This window comes from Crassostrea angulata, chromosome 5, assembly GCF_025612915.1.
Source record: "Crassostrea angulata isolate pt1a10 chromosome 5, ASM2561291v2, whole genome shotgun sequence".
Taxonomy (NCBI): domain Eukaryota; kingdom Metazoa; phylum Mollusca; class Bivalvia; order Ostreida; family Ostreidae; genus Magallana; species Magallana angulata.
In genome coordinates, this window is record NC_069115.1 from 48327195 (window position 1) to 48350477 (window position 23283).

The following is a 23283-nucleotide window of genomic DNA, read 5'->3' on the forward strand; positions in this document are numbered from 1 at the left end:
TTAATTCTTTCATTATGGTGTCGATTTTGTTTTTAATACTGTTCAAAAGGTGTTAAACAGTCAAATTCCTGATTAGTGGTCTGATTCCTTGTAATGAACTCGAGTGAAGTTAGATACCGGTATGCAGAGAGTCACTAACTAGATGTTGATTCCTGAGAATAAATCAGAAATGATGTAATCAAACTCTTATCCTTTTCTAAAAATTAAAACTTCCTATTTCAAGTTATGTATTTAAACAAAGAGCCAGAACAACAAAATGGTCATGAAGTAGTGACAAAGAGATAAAAGAAAAATGTGAATCCAACCTAATTATACATTGACCTGACTTCTAAATGTACGGTACAAACAAAAACGTAGACGATAAACATTTGTACATTATGTTTTTGCATGATTTTTTTAAATACAAGATTCTTTAGGCGCACGCAGTATGCTTAAAAAAATGAGGAACTGTTATTGTGCCAGTACCTACGGTGACACAAGAATTCGGAATATTTTTCCAAACATGAGTAGTTAGTGATAATTTATTGCTAAAAAAATGTTTGACATCATAATTACAGCTCATATTTATAATACTGCATATACAATTATTGACTCGCTATTTTCTGCTTTAATACCGCTAAAAAAAACATGGCTAATATTATAAGCGTTGAACCTACCTCGTGTTTTATATCCGAAATTATTTTTGAATACTTATTCATTTTATTGTGACCATTACGGATGAACTAAGGAATTCAGACAGCTTCATGATCCCGTCCAAACCTGAGTTTTATTTTCACATTTATTTTAGTCGATGGAGCGGATTCATGAAATCATATAAGGCTTTAATGTACAAATGATTTTGGAATGTAGGATACATAGAGACTAATTATACAACTAGAAGACAGCGCACTGACGTTGTTTTTTAAATGCATGCATAAGCTTTGGATTATGGGCAATGGACGGTTGATAGTTGACTTAAACGGATAGTGAAATATACATTCAAAACACGGAATCAATAATACTAAACCAACAAATTTGCTGCAAGATAGTCACAGGGAGATAATAATCGTCTGGATGTTGTTTTTCAGGTGTGGACACGCCCAAAATGTGTAAGCAAAGGCTTGGGGGGGGGGGGGGGGCTTAAGCATTGTAGAAAAACACAGTAGTTTGAAAAAAAAATGTGCCTACAAGCGATCGGAAAGTTAAAATATCCCACATACACTAAAAAATACTATTTTGAATTAGGTGAAATTTATCAGCATTGGGAGGGGGTGAATATCATTCGATCCAGGGAAGGGGTACTCTTTTCCATAAATTCTGCATAAAATCGAATGGAAAAATCTTTTGGACAGAAAAGGCATGATCCCTGCAGTGGTAGAATTAACTACGTTTTTCTTACTGTGTTTGTGAGTGCACAGGTTAATACTGAAACTATTCTTAAAACTTCAAAAGAATAGTTCAGTGCTGCTACTATAATTGTATCAATGGATCATGAAGAAACAAAATTGTATACATTTAGTACGTAACTTCTGATATTGTTTTCAAAGTTCAAGACTAAAATATGACATATTTGATAATGTCACGAAAATCGCATAATAAATTATGTTGTTTAAGAACAAAAGCTACTAATATATTTTAGCTATTGATTGTTTATATGGAAAGACAGTGTTTATGTAAATCAAATATGTTCACATAGAATACTCCATAACTGGTTACTCGTGGATATCCCAAAATAAACCGAAACTGAACAACTACCATTTTATTTTTTGAATAATAACCTTACACTGGCAGAGAACTGCGCTGTCATTAGAAACACTTTTATTTATAATCAAAAAAAGCCCAATAACAACAAACCTTTGTTTTTGAAATAAATGAATAGCATAGATGCAAGCATACAACTATATTCAACAATGTGATAAGATACTGATAACAAAAAGGTGTATTTTACGTTTACTAAACGGCTAATTTACAGTACTGTGTGATCACCTTTACTTGACGTTGCGTATGTGAAACACGACGTCGTGATTTTTGTATTGAAATAGCATTACTGTATATGGGCAAAAACTCTACTTAGAATCAGCGTATAGCCATAAAATTTTGGATTAGACAAAATTAAGATGTATTTAACTCAATTATATAAAAATCTAAAAATGTGCGAAAAATGTCATAAGCACCCTTTTCTCATGGGCGCAATCAATTATCATTACCGCGCTAGCCCCAAGTAGTCACTGCTGCGGTCAAGGTTAGGCCCATGTTAAGCTAATTATACGCTTTGTCGATCACTTGTGTAAACACGCAGCTACTACATGTACTTCGAGTTATCAAGAGTGAAAAAACAATGAATTATATAGGACGGGATTGAGGTTTTAGTTCGAGAGATAAAAAGACTTTGAAAAATCAGAGTTCAAGAGATCAAGATTTTTTCTAGGTTATATAGAGAAAAGAAATCTGAACCATGGTTTCTCTTCGATAGAATAAGAACTTCGAGAGAGCGAAGTTCGAGCTATTGATTGTCACCTGTACATTTCAAAAAAGTACAATTGAGATCGACGAAATTGAAAAAAATGAATTTCACTTCATCAACACCTTTTCTATTTTTCCCTAGTGAAAGTCACGCGAGCGAAAATAAATTTCTTATGGAGTTTTATATTGGGTAAATTTAATGAAAACATCTTTTGTCATTCGTAATTCACTCGGAACACCTCGCACAATTTATAACGTTATCATTCGGGTACTTTTATGTCACTTACAATGCAAATCCCAGTAGACTTTATTTTATTAAATTCTGACTGCTAGAGGATGTCTTTCAAGGGGGAAAATGGATTTATTTCATAGTATTGAATAAATATCGTTTGAATTCTGAGATATTTTGAATATCAAAATTAATTGAAATCAAAAATTCTCACAACTAAGTATTTTGATATCCATATTTTTTTTTGATAATTTCAATATTATATTTGACAAAATACCATTTATAGGAAATCCCACACATAAGTTCCTTGGTAACTAAATACATTAATAACTTCATTAAGTAATGATCGAAGGACACGGGCTGTTCCTACTACTAAACACTGACACCTGGTCTAAATTAAAACATTCATATTCATTTTTTTGTACAGCAGAATATCTGAAAATGAAAAAGGATAAAATCTGCATTTTCTACAATTTGACAGTAAAATATTTTATATTTACCTTGATCACGATATGACATGCATTTGCATCTTGTGTTGATATTGCTCATAAATTCGGGCATCACGGCTTTGGTACGAATGTCCTTTATAAAGCACTAAGTAAGACATATAGACTAACGGAAGCCTCAATTTTTTTCCACCTAGTTCAATACATATTGAAATATATTGAAATCTTTGTTTCCATTATATGATTCAGTATTGCAGCATCGTAACTCTTTGGTAAGGTAAGGGCCTTAAACTATAAATATAAGTATGCAAACTAAAGGAACACTTGGATACTCTGATTGTTCTGGAAACTATATTTATTGCTATATCAATAGCTTATTTATTCACTGTTTGCCTTAGAATTAATATACTATATTAATATACTATACAATTATATAAACTGAAGCTGTTTCTCAGAAAAGATATTGATCTTCTGTATAAACACGTTGTGTGGTTTTATTCCAACTCTGACATATTAGAATGTGTTTTTACCGGTGAATTTATAGAGTCAGTTGTGCTCAGCTACGTAAATGCATGCTGTACTTTCACTTTGCATAAAACATATCCTATTTCCTTGCCCCGTTTTTTTCTATTTTTGATTATTTAAGCATACTTCAAATTATTATAGAAATCAAATAAAAAAGTAGATTTTAAAAGTAAATAGTTTATCACTGTTATATATTTTTTCAAATCTAAAATTATCTAGAATGACGTGTTTACCTGATCATGTGATCAGCTTTATTAAGAAGGAACAAGAAAAATGGAAGCCATGACTCTTGAACAGGTTTGCAGATTGTTTTATGATTGCTGATACTTTATGGCTTTATGTTAAGATTATAAAGCTTATTCTCAGATTCATAATAGTACCCACTTGAACTTATAAATTACATTTTGATTACCTTAGTTTTTCTTGTTTTAAAATGAAAATGTTGATGTCTGGAACAAAAAAGATTTGTTTTTAGTAAATTAACATGATAAATTACGCAGATCATTCATTTTCCACACACTTATTGATATGTATGGGTTCAATGCTGCGCTGTATATAAGGTAGTTGCAATTTTTATTTTTATTCTTTCTAAAAAGTCGATAAAAATAAACCCAGCTTATCAGAGGTTTTATCGATTGCCTTACAAGGATATGGTTCTTGGTAAAGGTCGGGTTACAGGTATTTAAAATTGGATTTTGTCTACGCTGGCGAATAAAAATTTGAGCATAGGACAAGAGCGTGTGCAATCTATATTTAGCAAATATATCTCAATACAAGTTGTAAGATAGGCCGTTGCCCTTTAAACTCTTACATTTCATCCGATAGTAGAGCGACAAATTGAAAGCTAGTATGTATCAATGTCAAAAATGTTGTACACGTACAACATGATTTTTGAAACTTTCATATATGTACACACATTTGAACAGTGTTCGTAATAGTGTTGTACAACACAATTAAAGTGTAGGAAAAGAAAACAGGTTTGTGCTATTACATTTTAATAAAACAATCGTAAGCACGTTGTAATGTATGAAAATATTGAAAGCTAAAGGCGCATTTCCGTGTCCGTAATTTGAAAAAAAGTAAAGTAACACACGTTTAACAAGACAAGTTAACTTAAGTATGGTGTTGCCGTTCAAACTACTACTAGACTTTGACCCGTGCGTGCACGGGTTGACATATTGCATATCAGACGTTTACGAAATAGAAACATCGCCATATTCATATTGTAAGGTAATAGACAATGAATGTGAAATCAATATAATTCTGGTATTTTTGTCTTGTTTTTTTTTTTTTTATTTGAAAACTTGTTGCGTAACGGCGTAGCTCAGAATAGGGTTGAGCTCTAAATCAAGTAATAAGTTCGAATCACGCCGGAGTTTAAATCAAGGAAGCTCTAAATACTTCACACTTAAGGTAGGTCCCTACTCAGGATTTTTGTGGTTAAAGTAATGGTTTTTTCATTAATCAAGTAGAAAAATACATTATGTAATTAAAAAGCCTGAAAAATATATACCTTAACAATTTACTTTTATCACTAGTCTCCAGAACATGCATACCCCCTTCGACGATCACATTATTTCAACCAAAATCATTAGTTTGCTCATATTTAAAAAAATTCAAAGCAAAACAAAGTTTCAACTTTTTTAATTTATCATTAAATATGTAAGAAAGTAATAACAAGTGTGATTAGAGGGAGGGGCCACAAGAGGGGGATCAAGTTTTACATAGGGATATATAAAGACAATCTTTAAAAATCTTCTTCTCAAAAAGTATCAGGCCAGAAAAGCTCAAATTAAAATGGGAGTATCCTCAGATAGTGTAGATTCACGTTTATTCAAATCATGGTCCCCGGGCGTAGGGTGGGGCCACAATGGGGGGATCAAGTTTTACATAGGAATATACATGTGTAGAGAAAATCTTTACAAATCTTCTTCTCAAAATGTATTAGGCCAGAAAAGCTCTTTGAGTGGAAGCATCCACAGGTAGTGTAAATTCAAGTTTGTTCAATTCATAGTCCCTGGGGGTATGGTGGTGCCACAGTGGGGGAATGGATTTTTACATAGGAATATATAGAGAAAATCTTTAAAAATCATCTTCTCAAAAACTATTAGGCCAGAAAAGCTCAAATTAAAGTGGAAGCATCCTCAGGTAGTGTAGATTCAAGTATGTTCAAATCATGGTACCCGGGGGTAGGGTGGGGCCACAATTGGGGGATAAATTTTTATACAGGAATATATATAGAAAATCTTTTTAAAAAATGATAATAGATTCAAGTTTGTTCAAATCATGGTCCCTTGGGGTAGGGCGGGGCCACAATGGGGGATAAATTTATATATATATATATATATATATATATATATATATATATATATATATATATATATATATATATATATATATATATATATATATATATATATATATATATATATATCTAAATCTTTAAAAATCTTCTTTTCAAAACTATCAGGCCAGGAAAGCCCAAATTTGAGTAGAATTATACAATTATACATGATATCAACTTAGCACTTAAAAAAAACCACATTGTATTTCTTAGAAGAGTGAAGATAAACTGTTTTATTGTTAAAATGATAAATGTCCTATAAACCTGGTTTTACGATAGAATGCGTTCCGTGTTTTGTGTTTGTAGCAAAGAAAATACGTTGGTAAAAAGGTGTTGAATTCCATTATATGGATTAAAATTTTAGATGAAAGGTATTTACAGTCTCAAAAAGGTTTATAATATTTAATTTGACAGTTATGTTCAATGCAACTTCAATTTTCTGTTACAGTACGGGTATATTGGGGGCATTCTAGCTGTGGTGAGTGCCTTTCCCCTGACACAGTTAGATTATTCTAACTAAGGAAAGTGTAGTGAAATTTATAGCATTGTTGTAGGTTTATAGCTTTGTTATGTACAATACAGTGTCTCGATTTATCTATTTCCTAAATGTCCGATATGCAGTGTCAACCCGTGCACGCACGGGTAAAAGTCTAGTACAATTTAAAATATATATTAGAAAACAGCATTTCATTTCTTTGCTTTGATTAGCATTAAAAGTCTTCTTTCAAAACTGCATGTATTGAGTACAAATTAATTTTTTGGATAACAGTACCTTTCCTCTGCATATATAAACACAAACGTACTAAAATCTCAGTACAAAAATTCAGGTTTTCCAACTATTAGACTCATTGAAGATCAAAACCTTTATTTACTGATATACATTATATACACTTGATTACTTCTATTAAATTTAGAATTATCAATTAAACATTATAAAATTAGAACCAAAAACGGTAAATCCGAACCAATATCGTTTTTGATTTTAAAGCTTATTATATTCGCTAGATTGATGACGCGTCTGAGTAGGGATCTACCTTAAGAGTTCTACTGGTTATACCCATGTAACTCAGGGGGTGTTCACCGTATTGTTGACAGACCAGGTTCAGACGTCATTACATGTATTGCTACATTGCATATGCCTACAATAACGCTATGGACCCCTTCACGGTAACCGCGGCACTGATTTTTTGCAAGGCAAAATGACTTAGTCTGGTGAAATGTGACGTAACGTTAATTATTCAATTTACGTCATTTGATTATCAACCTACTAAAACTTCAACAAAGTATATTAAGTACCCATAGGCGTCGGAACCGGGGGGGCTAGGGGGGGCTTAGCCCCCCCACTTTTTTTGCAAAGTTATACCTAACCATTAGAAACATAGCAGGATAGAGGGTTCAGCCCCCCCACTTTTTCCTCGCAGGAAAGATTATTGTTCCTAAATTTACCTTGAAAGATTGAGAAGTTGGATTCAGAAGCATACTAGCCCCCCCCCCCCCCCCCCCCCCCCCCCCCACGGATTAGGAATGTCATGATTTTGGGGAAAAAAATTTGGGTAAGTACATTTTTTTTTTGGAAGTATAGGTATACTCCCCCCCCCCCCCCCCCCCACGGATTAGGATTTCCATGATTTTGGGAATTACTTTTTTCTCAATATTTCTGAGGATTAGTTTAGCCCCCCCACTTTCAATTTGCTTCCGACGCCAGTGGTACCAGTCCATATAAAAACCAGACAAACTTTAAAAAATGTGATACATGGTATATCATGAAATAAACTTTTACAGTGTAATTTGGATTGGACTTTATTAAAAAATGATATGTTTAAAATTTCAAGGAATTTGCTTAAGTGGTTTAGTAAAGAGAGCATTTTAAAGTATGCCGACTTTTTTCTGCAATGCCTATTATTTCTATAGTATACATAGTAGCTTTGGGTTTAATTTCTTACAAAGACCAGATACATGCTAACAAGATATGTGTGTAATATATTCATTTAAATGATAAACTATCGATTTCATATTAAAATTCCGTGGGCTCTATTACTAAAAGATTTTTACAACTGTCTAAACAATAGGAGTTTAATCCTTAAAATTATCTCCCTTTGTGGAACTCTTCTGAATTAGAAACAAGATTCCGTCCATTAAAAATGGCAGACGACTGTCATCCAAATTATGCATTTAAAAACAAATGCAGTTTTTCTGCATTTTCGATCATCACATGCGGATTATCAGCGTTTTTCCCATCTGAAAGGGAATTTGTTCAAATTTCTGACTGTGCAAAAGATGTAAGCGGGCATCTTAGGTCTTTAAAACTTGGACAGGACAGCATTCCATCTGAGGGACATTTACTTCTGCTCAGAATTGGATTATTTTCGCCTGTTCTGAATAATTTTAATATATGCCCTAATCATCGTGCAAAACTCGGTGTAAAATGGAAAAGACACAGTGTGAAGTGTTCATATCCAGACCATTCTCACAATGGAAAGATGGAACGGCCAGTGACACCACAAATGTCTAGATTCATCCTTGAGCACAAAGGAGAGTTAGTGCCTGTTGGATCAGGTTAGTTTCAGGATAATTCAGTCTCAATTTTTAAAAAAAAAAGTGATGGTCTTTTAATATTACCAGGATCAAATCCCCCAGGGGGTCTATTTTTTTAAACTCTCAACACTGTTCAAGATAAAATATTAATTTTAAAAATTGTTTTCACTAAATTAAATGAAGGGCTTTCAAGATTAATTTGTGCAGATTGTGTTAAGATTAATTACAGATGTATAGTGTTATGTAAATATTGTTGTTATTTCAGAAAATGCTGTAATATGCTCTCAATATATTTACTTATATCTTTTTAAATTTTTTTTAACCTTTAATTTAATAAGCAAATCTTGCCATTAAATTAACTTCAAAGTCTTCTTTTACTGTCCAGGCATTTGTCGGAGATGTAGATTTGAATTGTACAAGGAGATGGAAAATTCGAACAAGATTGAGAATGAAGTAAGATATGAAAAGTTGACACAGTAATATAAGAGGAATGGATATATATATATGTGCAATTATTTCATTTATAGTTTGAATGTGGTTAAATAGGATTAAATTGGTTTGGATACATTAAGTTCTCCATGTAGTTGTTAATTATTATATTTTACATGTACAGTTACCACCAAAGTGTACACATCCAGATGTATTGACACCAATAAAGATTGAGGACACTAAGGAAGTTAATGTAGATATGGTACACATGGATATTTTTATTTTAAAATCATCAATGATGATTTATTTTATCCTATATCACTGTATGTGTAATTTGGTTAAATCAATGACAATCAAGAATATGCATATAAAGATAATCAGCTTTCCTTATTTTTGATTATGTATTTCATGATTTTAATTAGAACCTGATTGATAAAATAATTGTGCATTTTAATTGAAAGTTTTATTTTTATACAGGAAGAAAAAGATGAAATTTGGAAAACTGATGATCACCTGGAGATATTTTCTGATGAAGATTCAGTGGGTGTAAGTATCTGTGATGACTATACTTGAACTGATTACAACTTTGGTCGTGGTGTACTTATAAAGCATTGCAAAATCAACTCATCATTTAATTAACTTTTACTATCAAAACACTGATAATTTATTATATGAATAAAATGTACTACATAAATTACTTGTTTAATTTTTATTGGGCAATATTCACTTGACATGTACTAACAACATATTTATGATAAAACCTACCAGGTAAATGGATGTTAGTTTAAATCAAGTTAATATATATGTATGCAACTGTTTAAAATTTGTTAACAATGTTGACTAAATTACACTTATTCAGTAGTTGTAGTAAAAATATAGCTCTAGTTATAGATTTTTGGTTGTAAAACTGATTTTCTTAATTTTGACAGCTTCTTGGTTCTCAACCATCATCACAATCCTCATCTTGGAGTGAAGAAAATAACAACACTCTAGATATTTTCAATAAGGCTGTAACTTTGCTTGGACATGGGAAGATGAGCCCACTTAAATTCAAAGTACATCAGAGGCTGGACAGTCTTAAGCCCTCCACTACAAGATTGCTTAAGAGAAAAGCCACAGAAGCAGTCAATTTAGTTCTTGAGAGTATGTTTTATTTCTTTTTTGTAACACAGTTAGTTATATAATGCTCTATTAAGACTCTCTCTCTCCCCCCTCTCTCTCTATCTCTCTCTCTCTTGCAGACTCTCTAATAGGACTATCTCTCTCTCTCTCTCTCTCTCTCTCTCACTGACTCAGACTGTTTGTCTTTCTCTTATTGGCTCAGACTCTCTCTCTCTCTCTCTCTCTCTCTCTCTCTCTCTCTCATATATTTTAACTTTGAACTGATTTATATAATATCCTATCTCTCTGTGAATCAAGATTCTTTTTCTCATATTTATTTTAACTGATTCATATAATATCCTATTTCTCTGTGAATCAAGATTCATTCTCTCTCTCTCTCTCTCTCTCTCTCTCTCTCTCTCTCTCTGAAATAGTAGTAGTATCTCTCTATCTTATGGTGACTTTAGATCTGTCTTTCTTTGTCTCTTTTTCTTTCTCTCAAAAATTTTATTCATTTATATATAAAATCCATACTAGTAGTAGTACATGTATATCTATATTTTACAATGACTTGATATTTGTCTCACTGTTTCTCTTTGTCTCTCATATATTATATTTGTGCTCCATATTTACAGGTTTTTTTTAATTTTAGGTATAGCTCCAGGACAGGGAAATGAATTGTTAAAGCTCATTCACGAGCCAGAGCAGCAGCAAGAAACAAGCTCTAGCAAACTTGATCAACTTGTTGTTAAACTGTACTGTGAAAGCACAGACAAGGCTGTTAAGAAACGACTGTTGTCCATGATTGCTTGCTCTCATACAAAAAAACAGCTTCAGCAGATCATTCCCTCAGTCACCATGCATGCTATAAATGAGGCAAGGAAACATGCTGTTGAACATTCTGAAGGTATAGTAATTCACTTTCATCACTTTATGACTTGCACATGTATTGAATGTGTGTGTTATATTCATGCCAATGTGTGCTTTAAGAACATTATAAGTGTAATTCATTATTAGCTAGAATAATGATAAATATTTCTAGATTTTTTAATTCCTTAATTTGATTGCTTCATTTTGTGCCCAAATAACTTGTGAGTAAAAACATGTTGAGAATTAGCTTTGTTAATTACATTTAATCCATTTATTACAGGTGCTGAGGTTCCTAAACAGAAACCAGTATTTCATAAGAAAATTGATCTCATGAAATTGGACCATGCACTGGATTTTATCTTCAATCCAGCATTTCATCAGGTATCTATTAATTGTTTTGTATGTATCATGCAGTTCTTTGCAATTATGTACCTCAATGTAATGATAAATCTGTATCAGGTCATGCAAATTAAGGTTTCACTCATGATTTCACTTTGTGTATGGCAGCTCTCTGTGTCTGCAAAAATAACCATGATTCTCTCTAACCAAAACCATTGGCAAAATGATTAATTAATATATTCATTTTAATTGAACTCCTTAAGTGCTATTCAATAAAATATGAAAATATAATTATAACATGTATTTCATGTATTTCATGTATTTCAATTATAATAATTCAGATCATGAACGATGATCAAATAAATTGCATTAAGTGGTATGTTACCATTTAAACAAGTTTAAACTTTTATTAATATATACTTATTAGAATACAGTTACCGGCCAAACATGCCTGTGAAAAAAATGTGACTACTTGTTTGCAGGGATTAAAGAGGTCATTCCCCCCCCCCCCCAAAAAAAAAAAATGATGGGGATAATAATTGGTTTACAGTAATTAAACAATAAAACATGTGCAATTGTAATTTTTGCAATTTTATTTATGCATGAACTCATAATACTTTAAATTGTGTAATTAAATATTGATATTACATGTGTAGCAGAGCAAAAAAGTGCAAGACCTAACTAGTATATATAACTTATATTAAACAGGTTTCCTCTGTTGGTACTAAAGAGATGAGACTAGAGGATGGCAGCATTGTGTCCATTCCAGAGGTGGTCAGAACAGTCTGGCACTCAACTCTGATCAAACTCTATCTGGCATATTGTGAGGAGACAGAGTTTATTCCTCTGTCTAGGTCTACATTGTTCCATATTCTTCAAGTTTGTCCCGCTTCAAGGCGCACAAATCTGAAGGGTCTGGACAATATAACAGCAGATGGAGAGAGCTCATATGATGTGCTTCTATCAGTAGTTGCAGGTTTGTAAAGTTTATTTTTCATGAAAGACAATACGTGTATATAGATTAAATTGCTAAATTCTCCTCAGCTCCCTGTAGAATTTATACCATAGTTCTTTGATATTGACTTTTTACACTTACGGTATGTGATGGAAATGTCACCAATCAAGGGAATGCTAAATTAATGCACATGTATCTGTAACAAATTCTCATAACCAAAAGCGTGTTTCAAACAGTAAAGACATTCATATCCTCTACTCTTACGGTGATTATCGGTAATATAATTTCATTACAACATGTATTACGACTTCATTATGTACTGTATTGTAGATGTGGAAAAGTACATAACAGATGGATTATTGCTAATGGAACTGAAGGAATGCAAAGAATCCTTGGCATCCAGTAGAATTTATATGAAAACAGATTTTAAAATGCATTTGAAACAGGTATTTAATTGCAATGTATTAAAATAAATGTTTTATTGCTGTCATATTCAATATGACTGTTACACTTTATCAATGTAAAATTAAGTGGCAAGTTTAAATGGGACTTTTTTAAATAAAATATAATATCAGATTTGATCCATTTTTTTTATTCATAATGGACTTGCTTTACTGAGGTAATTTAATTTAAATCAATTATTTTTTCTCTTTCAATGCAGACTGACCACTGCAGTGATCATTGCATTAACCATGCTCTAAGTGATCCGCTTGACATTCAGTTCCAGCAAGCATGTACTGACCACCAACATGATGTTGGTTGCGACCGCTGCCAATTACTTCCAAAAGCAGTTTTAAATTTGAAGGAAATCCTGAGCAATCTCGCAGGTAATTTGCTATTAATGAATAATTCTTATCAATTTGATAAGATTTGAAAGTGAAACATGGCACTGAGTGTATACTAAAAATATTGATTTTTTTTTCGATTAAGTTTGATTTTAAAATAATGATTAATTTGACAGATCTTTCCCCCAACACCAGAGAAGAATTGTTTATGGATATTGATGCAGCGGTAACAAAGATTCTTCAATGGAAAAGCCACATAATTAGAACTATCAATCAGGATACTGCTAGGACACACACACTGAAAGATCTCCAGCCTGGTGATATTCTTATTATTATGGACTGGGCCATGAAATTCTTACCAATTACATTTAGAGAAAAACAGAGCGACTGGTATGGCCAGAAGGGCATAAATTGGCACGTGTCTGTGTGCATTTACAAGGATGAAAACTCAAATTTAAAGGTGAGATTAGTGAGAACAATTTAATGTGGTAATTCTATGGCTATAGGATCTCTCATAATTTTTGATGGATTAAATGATATTGTTTGACAATAAGTTGTATTTTTACTTTCCAAGCAGCCTTGCCAATGGGTTAATAAGCATGCACACACAATCAGTTCAATCTGAATAAAAGTCATGTACAATGTACATTTGCAAATCAATATAAAATGACTTACAATGTAGTGATGCATTATGAAATCATGCATGCAGCATAAAAATACACATTGTTATATAAAGAATTTTAGGTCTACTTAATCTTTTAATGCATTACAAACTCATGTTAAGTTTTTTTGTTTTTTAGCATAGAACATTCGCTCACATGTTGGATGGAGTGCGTCAAGACTGGTTAGCGGTTGCCTGTCTTTTGGAAGACACACTTCATCATGTGAAACTGCAACTTCCCAGTACAACAAGAGCATTTATTCGGAGTGATAATGCCGGGTGCTACCATTGCGGCAATCTATGGCTTGCCATACCAGGCATCAGTAGGCGCACTGGTAAATAATTTTTATTTATCCTCCAAGTCATATATTAAAAATATATATGCATTTGTAACCTAATAACTGACACAGCAAATGGATTAAGTATAGTAAATGCTTTGAAGATGAATTAATTTTATGAGTAAGACAGGCAGAAAGAGAGAGAGAGAGAGAGAGAGAGGAGAGAGAGAGACCTTTATTGAAGCAAGGCATCATGCAGTCAAAAGTTTACTTTCTTTACCATGAATACTATATATATATATTTATAGATAAAAATTAAATAAGAAAACACGAAAAACGTTCAGTATAGCTTAAGCGCTTTCATTAAGCTATATTGAACGTTTTTCGTGTTTTCTTATTTAATTTTTATCTATAACTCGCCGACCACTGTGGATTTTATTGTGTTTCAATATATATTTATATATATAATTCATTTCAGGAGTGTTCATAGACCGCTACGATTACAGTGAGGCCCAAAGTGGGAAGTCCTATTGTGATGCTAAAATAGCCCACATGAGAGGGAAGTTTAGCAAAGTTGTCGCATCAGGATATAACATCCTTACAGCAGCCAACATGAAGTCTGCCATAGACCTGTATGAAGGAACAACTGGATGTCAAGCAGCACATGTTAAGCTCCAGGGATTTCCTCCTTTTACAGCTAAGTGCCCAATAAAGGGCATAACCAAGATTTCAAATGTCAAGTTTGAACCAAAGCATCTAACAACTTGGAGGGCCTTCAATATTGGCATAGGCAAGCAGTTGCCTATTGAACATGAAAACAATGTAAGTGTAACAATGTATGTGCAGCACTAAGCACACAGATTGTTTTATTACAGTACACTGAAATGTTTATAATGACATCAAGCTTTAGAAGTCAAACCAGTTCAACTACTCTTACAGTTTTAATTAATGCAATTCAAACATTAAGGAAATCTTTCAAATACATGACTAACCACTGCATGTTTTAATTATAGGACCTGGCAGAATTAGAAATTATATCTGATTTTGTTTTGAAATCTGGATCAGTTGGGCACATTCAAAACCCCAAAGAGAGCAATGATGTTGTTGATTCTTCAGATGATCATGCTTTTAATTGTCCTGAAGCAGGATGTACCCAGATCTTCACAATATACAGCGACATGCAAAACCATTGCTTAATTGGCAATCACACTTACCAGCTCCAAGCAAGGTCATCTTATGATGATATAAAAATGAGATGGATGGATGCATGTTGTACACTATCAGAAGATACTCTGAAATACTCTAAAACCGGAGAAGGGGTCACTGAGCAAGTGTGTGTGCAGTCTGATATGGGTTGGGCTTTGAAAAAAGAGAGAAAAAGTGCTAGATTCTCAGATGACTTGAAATCATATCTTAGTGATATATTCTTGCAAGGAGAAAGTAGTGGAGCAAAGGTACATCCATCAGTTGTCGCTAAAAACATGAGAGTTGCTAAAAATGAAAATGGAGAAAAAAGATTCAGTGCAAACCAATATCTGGCTGTTGGTCAAATCTCATCTTTTTTTTCAAGACTTTCTGCATTGAAAAAAAACATCCTCCACAGATATCAGTGATGATGATTTGGATGCAGTTCTTTTGAACATTGCTAAGGCCGAAACAGCTGCAGAATTTCAGTAGGATGGACATAATTGACTGAGATAGAAACATTACTCATTTTGTGACAAGGACTGAAATTGTTTGATACATACATGTATATAACTTATGCAAAGTGTTTTTATTGTGACAATATCTGTAGATTTTAAAAGAAAGCTGGGTGGTTAACACATTACTCATCAGCTCTTAGTAACCTTTAATTTTTAGATATGACGTGCTAAGCTAAAGAAAATCATTAAATTTCAGCTGGTGAACGTCAGTATTTTTTTTATATCTTTATAAAGAGCTCTGCCCTTTAAGAATACCAGTGAATACTATCTTACAATGACCTCAACCGTCCAGCCCTGTTAATTCATTCTTGTTTTATGATAACATGGTATCATTTCAATTGAATTGATGTACAAGATTGTGTGTAATGGGATGAGGGGTGAGCAAAACTCCATTTTTAACGAATAATCTACATGAACAGTCTCTTCAGATATTATGTACGATAATAAGTACAATTATTGTCTGATAATGATTGCATCGGTTGAGCAATACACCACTGGGTAGTAATTTAAATACAATGTACATGTAAAATTAATACATAATTGATACTTTGACCAAAAACCATGCTGATATGTTGAACCCCATGTATTTTCATATGAATATCATCCTCATAGTTCCTACTTGCTGAAATTCTCCTGAAGAACAATTAAATATGGAAGCTCAATTTAATTTGTTTTTCATATTTTCTTTAATAGGATTAAATAGCTCAATCACAGGTATAATAATATAATTAAATTCATGTCAAACAAAAAATGTACATAGGTTATTAAAAAAAATACTGTGCCTAATGGATTAGATAAGTTTTTCTCCTTAATTGCAAATTATTTCAAGAAATATATAAAAATGAACTGAAAATCTTGTAAGACAATTGCTCTGCATGATTTAGTGATCGATGTGTTCAAAATTTTAATATTTGGCTCATGATTGAAAGTGCCCAAATGTAAGGTATTGAACAGATATTACATTCTTACCATCACCTGCACATCAATTACCTATTGGTCTATTCAGGTGTGCTAAGTTAAACAAATTGTTCAAATGTCAAAAAACAGACAGTAAATGGTCTGACAAACCACTGGTAGTTAAAGAAAATGAAAAAAGGGCAATTTAGCAAAATTCACATTTTCGCGATTCTATTATATCATGATATTAGAGGTATTGTGACATAGTATTGATACATTTCCCTAAGAAAATATTATGCATAGTTTAAAACAAATGACCTTGAACTTGCCTAAATGACCCTGGGTCAAGATGATGACACACATTCAGATCTTTTGCAATCTTTGACAAATTGTATGAAGTGAAAACTCCCCCAGTTTCTATTCACTGGACACAAATAATGCACTTTTTCTTCAAGTGACCTTGAACTTATCTAAATGACCTTGAGTCAAGGTCTTGTCACATCTCGGGCCATCAACAGTTTTTGTGTGATATAGAAATTCCTAATCATCATGTTACTCCAAAAGAAATATATGGATCAGACACTTTTTATTTAAGTGACCTTGAACTTGTCCACATGACCTTGGGTCAAGGACACAACACAACCTTGTTTCCTACAAATATTATAATTGGTGGAAAAAAAAATCTTTTCATAACATTTATCTGATTTATGCAGTAACACTTCTAAAAATTGTGTTCTTAGAGGGATTTGTTTGTATTTTCAGTATAAAAACAACCATTTTTTGTTGCCTAGCAACGGGCATATAAAAGAAAGAGCCCATGGAAATAAATGTGGATATAATTATTTCATCTCCTATATATTCATTTTGAATATACTTACCATGCATATTTATCTGACTTTTTTTGCTTTACTAATTTAAAATTGACTAAAAACTGCTTAAAACGCTGATTCAGCAAAATTTGAAAATGACCTATCTTTTGAGGATCGGTAGAAATAAATTCCTTTATCTATTTAATCTATTTTGGTGATGATTATAGTATATAATATAATGTCTTTAAGATATCAGATTTTGTTTAATCAAATTGATTCTTAAAGATTAAATTTTAACATCTGAAATGGTGATAATATACCAAAACCATAGAGCAAATTCAGCTCCGTTGCTAAGGGAACTATCTTTAACTGATTTCCATAGTAACGTTTCATGAATTTAATTTTTATTTTACATACACTATATTTGGACCATAAAAAACCAGTATGTGAAATATCATCATAATCTGAGAACCTACATGTATCACCTTTTGTCTGAATTTAATATGGACTGGTACTTAAGAGCATGTCCATGAGATAACCATGCAAATATGGAAAAAAGCTGTGGCAGCAAGTCTCAAGAATGAACAGAATTTATCATAGATTTAAAGGATACCCATCTAGAGTCAGATAAATGATATTTGTTTTTGCACTGGATGTTTCTTTTTATAGTAACGGCAAGTATTGCATTCTGGTTGATTAGCCTCTAAAATCCAGAAAAGTTAAGAGAAAAATTGTCAAATTTAGTTATTAATTACAAAATGTATAAACTATGTCTGAAAAAAAAAGACTATATTCTTAAAGAGAAATTCCAAACCTTTACTCGTTGCATATTTTTTGTTAATTTCTATTTACACCATGAAGTCCCAAGGGTGTAAATGTTGGCAGGATGCCAAGAAATAATAATTATACATTTTTGTCAATTTTTCAGAAAGAATTTCTTACAAAGTGGCGCATTATTTTTTGAAATTTTGTGTTAATAAGAAACTATCTGATGTATTGTTACAAATATATAAAATCCATCTTTGGACTCTCAAGAACTAAAAAGTAATAAATTAACAAAAACATCCCATTTTTAAATAAAATAAAAATTTGTTGGTTTTAATCCACTGAAATCAATATTTGTAATAAAACATGAAAAAACACCTTATTTTGCTTTTAATTAGATCAAAAAATCAGTTGTCATCATTTTTTTCTCAAAGAATTCTTATTCATTACATTTGCATTTCATTACTACTGTTAGAATTGTCTCCCCTGTTACGCTCTTCTGTAGAGAAGGTAAACTAGTCAGAATGTTGACAAAGCTATACAAGTTCAAGTTCAGGCAAAGTATTGAGAAATGCTGTGAGTGTTGTTAATATATATTATGATATTGAATGATTTTAATTGCACAAAAATTGCCCCATCTTGTTAGTGTAATTCAGTATATTACATATTTGAGTTTGAAGGAGACTTGTATCTAGTCTTAACTGCTATTTTCTGTCCCGATATATTTAAGCAGCTCATTTGGACCTGTGATAGAAGTGCAATTAAAATAGATGATGGGGAAATTTTCGAAGAAAATCTCATGCATAGATTATCATATTTTACTCGAAAAAATCCACAGAAACAAGAACTGATTTCTTACAAAGATTTCTTCGATCCTTCTTTTAACATATTTTTTTATGAATCAAACTTTTTTCTAAGTTATAATATTCATGGAATCTTGAAATGACGGGGAGGGGCCAGGTTATTTTTTTTTTAGTTTTTGAGAATGTAACACAGTAAGTACATCTGAAATAAATATAGAGCTCTACTCCCTACCTCTCTATTAGCAGTTTATCTCCTTATGGAAAAAATTAAAGTTTGTACTTTTTCTTAAAATTAAAATATAGTTGTAAAGGAAAAAAGGGGGTGTTAGGTTACCCTTTCCTCCGGGGATCTCAACCTGCGAAACCCGCATATAAATATAAACATAAACTATAAAAAAGTTATCCCAAATATTAGACATCATAACTTGTTTTTGTGGGATTGTTATTTGGGATGTTATTTAATCATAACCCATCACAAGACCTGGTCCCAGAATTATGAAGAATTCTAATAAAAAAGTCAAAACTTTTACACTCTTTTATTGTCTTGTGATTAAAAAAATTGAAAAAATGAAATGTTAATAAAATGTGTCTCTATATATTACGCTGATATTATGCTGATATTTACAAATTTTAAGCGTAATTTATGATGTATTATATTTGTATTAACAAATTTTCAGGCTTGATATTGGGTCCCTCCACCCCTCAAACAATAAAAGTTCAATTCTTTATACTGTCGGACAAAAATAATTACCAAAATCTACCTTATTCTATAATTATTTAATGTGATGGACATTCATTGGCAATGGGTTCCACACCACTTCCATCTTTTAAAAAATCGTCTGTTATATTCAACAAATATAAAATTATATTTAATCATTTTTTTCTTTTTGTTTTGTTTGTTTGTTTGTTTTTTTTTTAGGGGGGGGGGTTTGAAATTTGGTCCTACTTCCTGAATTAAAAGATCACTAGTTGAAGTATAAAAAAAATAAAAAGATCAATACATGTATCACTATGTTTATCGAATTAACAGAGAGAGGGAGGGGGGGGGGGGGTTATAGAGGAGAGATTGCCAATCTGTAGTAAACAATATGTAAAATTACACACCAAAAGAGCCCGGCTTTAAGTACTTCAGTACTTAGAATTTCGTAGTTTTGCCCCTGTAATTATTTATTCGTGTATCTTATGGGTACTCTGTCTGTCTTAATGTGTAGCACTGGCAAATAATGTGGTGTGGAGGGTATGTAAGCTTGCTGACTTTTTCTTACATTAAAGCTGACATGAATTCATAAATACGCATTATTTCCTTTTTATCTCCAACTACCGCCATATTAGTTGTCGATTTCTATTGTTCTGCTCATCGCTACACACCCCCTATATAAGGCCGAAAGCACTATTCATGCCTCACCGCATTCAGGAATTTCGTACACCCGAACACGTTTCCTTGGACTAAAAGACATGGAGAAACGCGTTTTGAAGAACAATATGACAACCACTGCGCTGGCAAGATATATCTAATAAACGGCGAAACAAGACAAACAGAAATCCAGCTAGGCTCAGATACTTAAAAAATTCGCTGATAATTGTAGACCGTTTTCCTGTGTATATTATAACATCGCACATGTGCAAACCACACACTGTGGCAGATTGAGCAATGTCAATTATCGCATGGATTTTAGAAACGGTGCGTTTTTGTAGGAACGGATAGGAACGATGTTACGTTGTTACTTTCTTCGATTTACTATCATTTAGCTACTGTGTTGGTTGTAGTACTGCCGGGTTTTTCAAGAAGATGCAGACGCTAGCTGGGCATTCTGTATGAACAACACACGTGTTCGATGTGCATGCAAAGTAATGCAACACTGTCTGTGCAAAATAATACAGATACCTCGGAAATCCTTTCAAAGAATCAATATATTTTGTATTTCATTGATTGTTGTTTTGTATAATCTTTATTACAACATTTTACTACAAAGTGTAGTTCATGGATTTAGAAGTCCGTGCAACCTGAATGCCTCGATCGGAAAGCAATCGACCGTAACTTTCTCAACCGGTATATATATCCCAGTGGCAGTGGAGGGGCGATCGAAACTAATATGGCGACCGAATGCTTTTATGAATTCGTGTCAGCTTTAATAGTGAGATATATAAGATTTTTAAAAAATAGTTAAGTCCACTTCAGCTTACATGTATATTCAAATTCCCATTTTTCCATGATTTCTCGTGTTTTAATAGGACTGATTTTAAAAAAAACAACCTAAAATGTGTTGAAGCAACCCTTCAGTTCAATAAAATATTGTTTGGCTTGCGAATATGTTGGATATTTCCCATAATATACATGTGACAATGTAAAGATAACCCTAAACTTCAGACTCTGGAGAGTAGAAAAATGTCCATTTTTAAGACAATATATTTGCAATATTATTGAGAGTCCAAAAACAGACTTTTGATATATTGTAAAGACAAATGTCCTTTTATAACTAGAAACAGATTTAATGAATTTAAAGGTGCCACTTTCTTACTTTTAAGCATTTATAGAATATATATTTTTGCAATTTTACAAAAAGTTGGAAACATGCCAGATTCGTGACCTATCTGCACTTACATGTAACAGAAAGAATATTTGGGAATTCTCACAAAATGATTTAGCCTACACAAGTGTATCTTGTTAGTGTTAACTCTAAATGACTTTTTGAATTTATATTTAAACTAAACTCAGAATTCTTTCAATAATTTGATACATTATGCACAATTTTATTCTTAAAAGGGTCAAAATGCTATTTTTAGTAACAGTGCTGCAGAACCAAGTTTAGACTGACCACATCCAAAAAAATTTGTAACAAATTAATTCATATATATGCACACTGTTACACACAAAATATGAAGTTGATCAGAGAACTTTGCTCCCACCACTTTTTGCATGCTCTTAATTTGCTCTACGAGAGAGCAGTGCTGCAAGGTTTGTTCCCGTTTTGCACACATTTGAAAATTAGGTATCGAAAAAATGTGTGCGAAACGGGAATTTGACCAGGTGATATAATTGCTTAATTGCTATAGTTTATATCACAATTCCTGAGGGTGACCTTCCTGCAAGGGCAATTGACAATTAAAAAAAAAACCCATCTCTACTCGCAATTAATATTTACATTTATTTTATGTTACAATATGACTTGAATAAAAGCACTTTTACATAATAATTGACATTCATATTCATGAATTTGATTTCAAACATCAATTTGGTCATGAACAGTTTCATTTTCAACATTTTTAAACAAGAAAGATTATTGCGACAATGTTGCATATGTAGCGCCTTAGTTTAACTTACTGTCTATAGGAATTACATGTACATGCTAAAAGTTTGAAGAGAAAATATCATATGTTAATATTTAATTATTGCTTTTGCTGACATAAATTGAGGAAATAATCGAAGAAAATAGACAAACTGTATGATGGTAAATCGGCAATTTTATATGCTTCAAAAACTGTAAAGACTATTTCACAAAACCTATCAAATGTAGACCTAATTCATGCTTTTTTAACTTTTTTCAGTTTTTGTTGTATCGAATCAATATCAAAATATTTTTTTTGACAGATTTTTTTGTTATTTAACCTCTGATTTGAAAAACTAGAAAGTGACCCGCCATATACTAAAGCGGTGATATCATAAGAACTACTTTCAAGGTCGCTACTTCAAAGATTGAAATATTTTGTGATTAAGATCTGTTTTCTTTCATAATATTCTTTTTGTTGATACCAAACAATCAATTAATAAACATGCGTTTTACATATTTTGCAACTAGGTTGTAAAAAGAGACACTGAGTACCCCATATGACTGTCTATGTAGTGTTTCCCTTCATCATATAATTATCCATTGAATCAGCTTTCAATAGGCTTGGGACCAGCAATTTTTCCTAAATCATTTGATTTTATATTTAAGGTAAATGGACAAAAATGTGAAAGTCAAATCATCTTATCATTATTTTTTTATCAATTTGCGGAAATTGAAGACTTTTTAAATATATATCATTATCTTTATTTTATAAAACGAAAAAAAAGATGATAGTTATTATTATTATTAGACCTAAAACACAACAAAATGTCTATATTCTTGTTTTATTGTTAAGGTGCTGATAAAACACAGGTAAAAATCCAGGTAAAATCTTTGACTGAAAGCAGACTATAATTGCTATCACAACACAAATCACACCTATTGTTCTATAACCAATTATCAAATGTGTGCAAAACGGGAACACACCGTGCTGCAATTATCGTGAAGGGGTTAATTCATTTCACTTCACTCTCCATATTTAGAATAAGGTTACTGTGTCTCAGGACAGGCCCTCGCCACAGTTAGAATGCCTCTCATATA

General features: G+C 32.2%; 1 protein-coding gene across 1 annotated transcript; it reads left to right on the plus strand.

Annotated features, from left to right (window-relative positions):
* Positions 1-8206: 8206 nt before the first annotated feature.
* LOC128184285 (uncharacterized) lies at positions 8207-16309 on the plus strand. Its single transcript, XM_052853715.1, has 14 exons — positions 8207-8542; positions 8907-8974; positions 9135-9212; positions 9428-9496; positions 9880-10093; positions 10704-10958; positions 11202-11302; positions 11969-12236; positions 12546-12661; positions 12877-13042; positions 13177-13460; positions 13801-13996; positions 14418-14761; positions 14953-16309. The coding sequence occupies exons 1-14, from the start codon at positions 8467-8469 to the stop codon at positions 15550-15552; spliced, it is 2835 nt and encodes a 944-aa protein (XP_052709675.1). The 5' UTR covers positions 8207-8466; the 3' UTR covers positions 15553-16309.
* The last annotated feature ends 6974 nt before the right edge of the window (positions 16310-23283 follow it).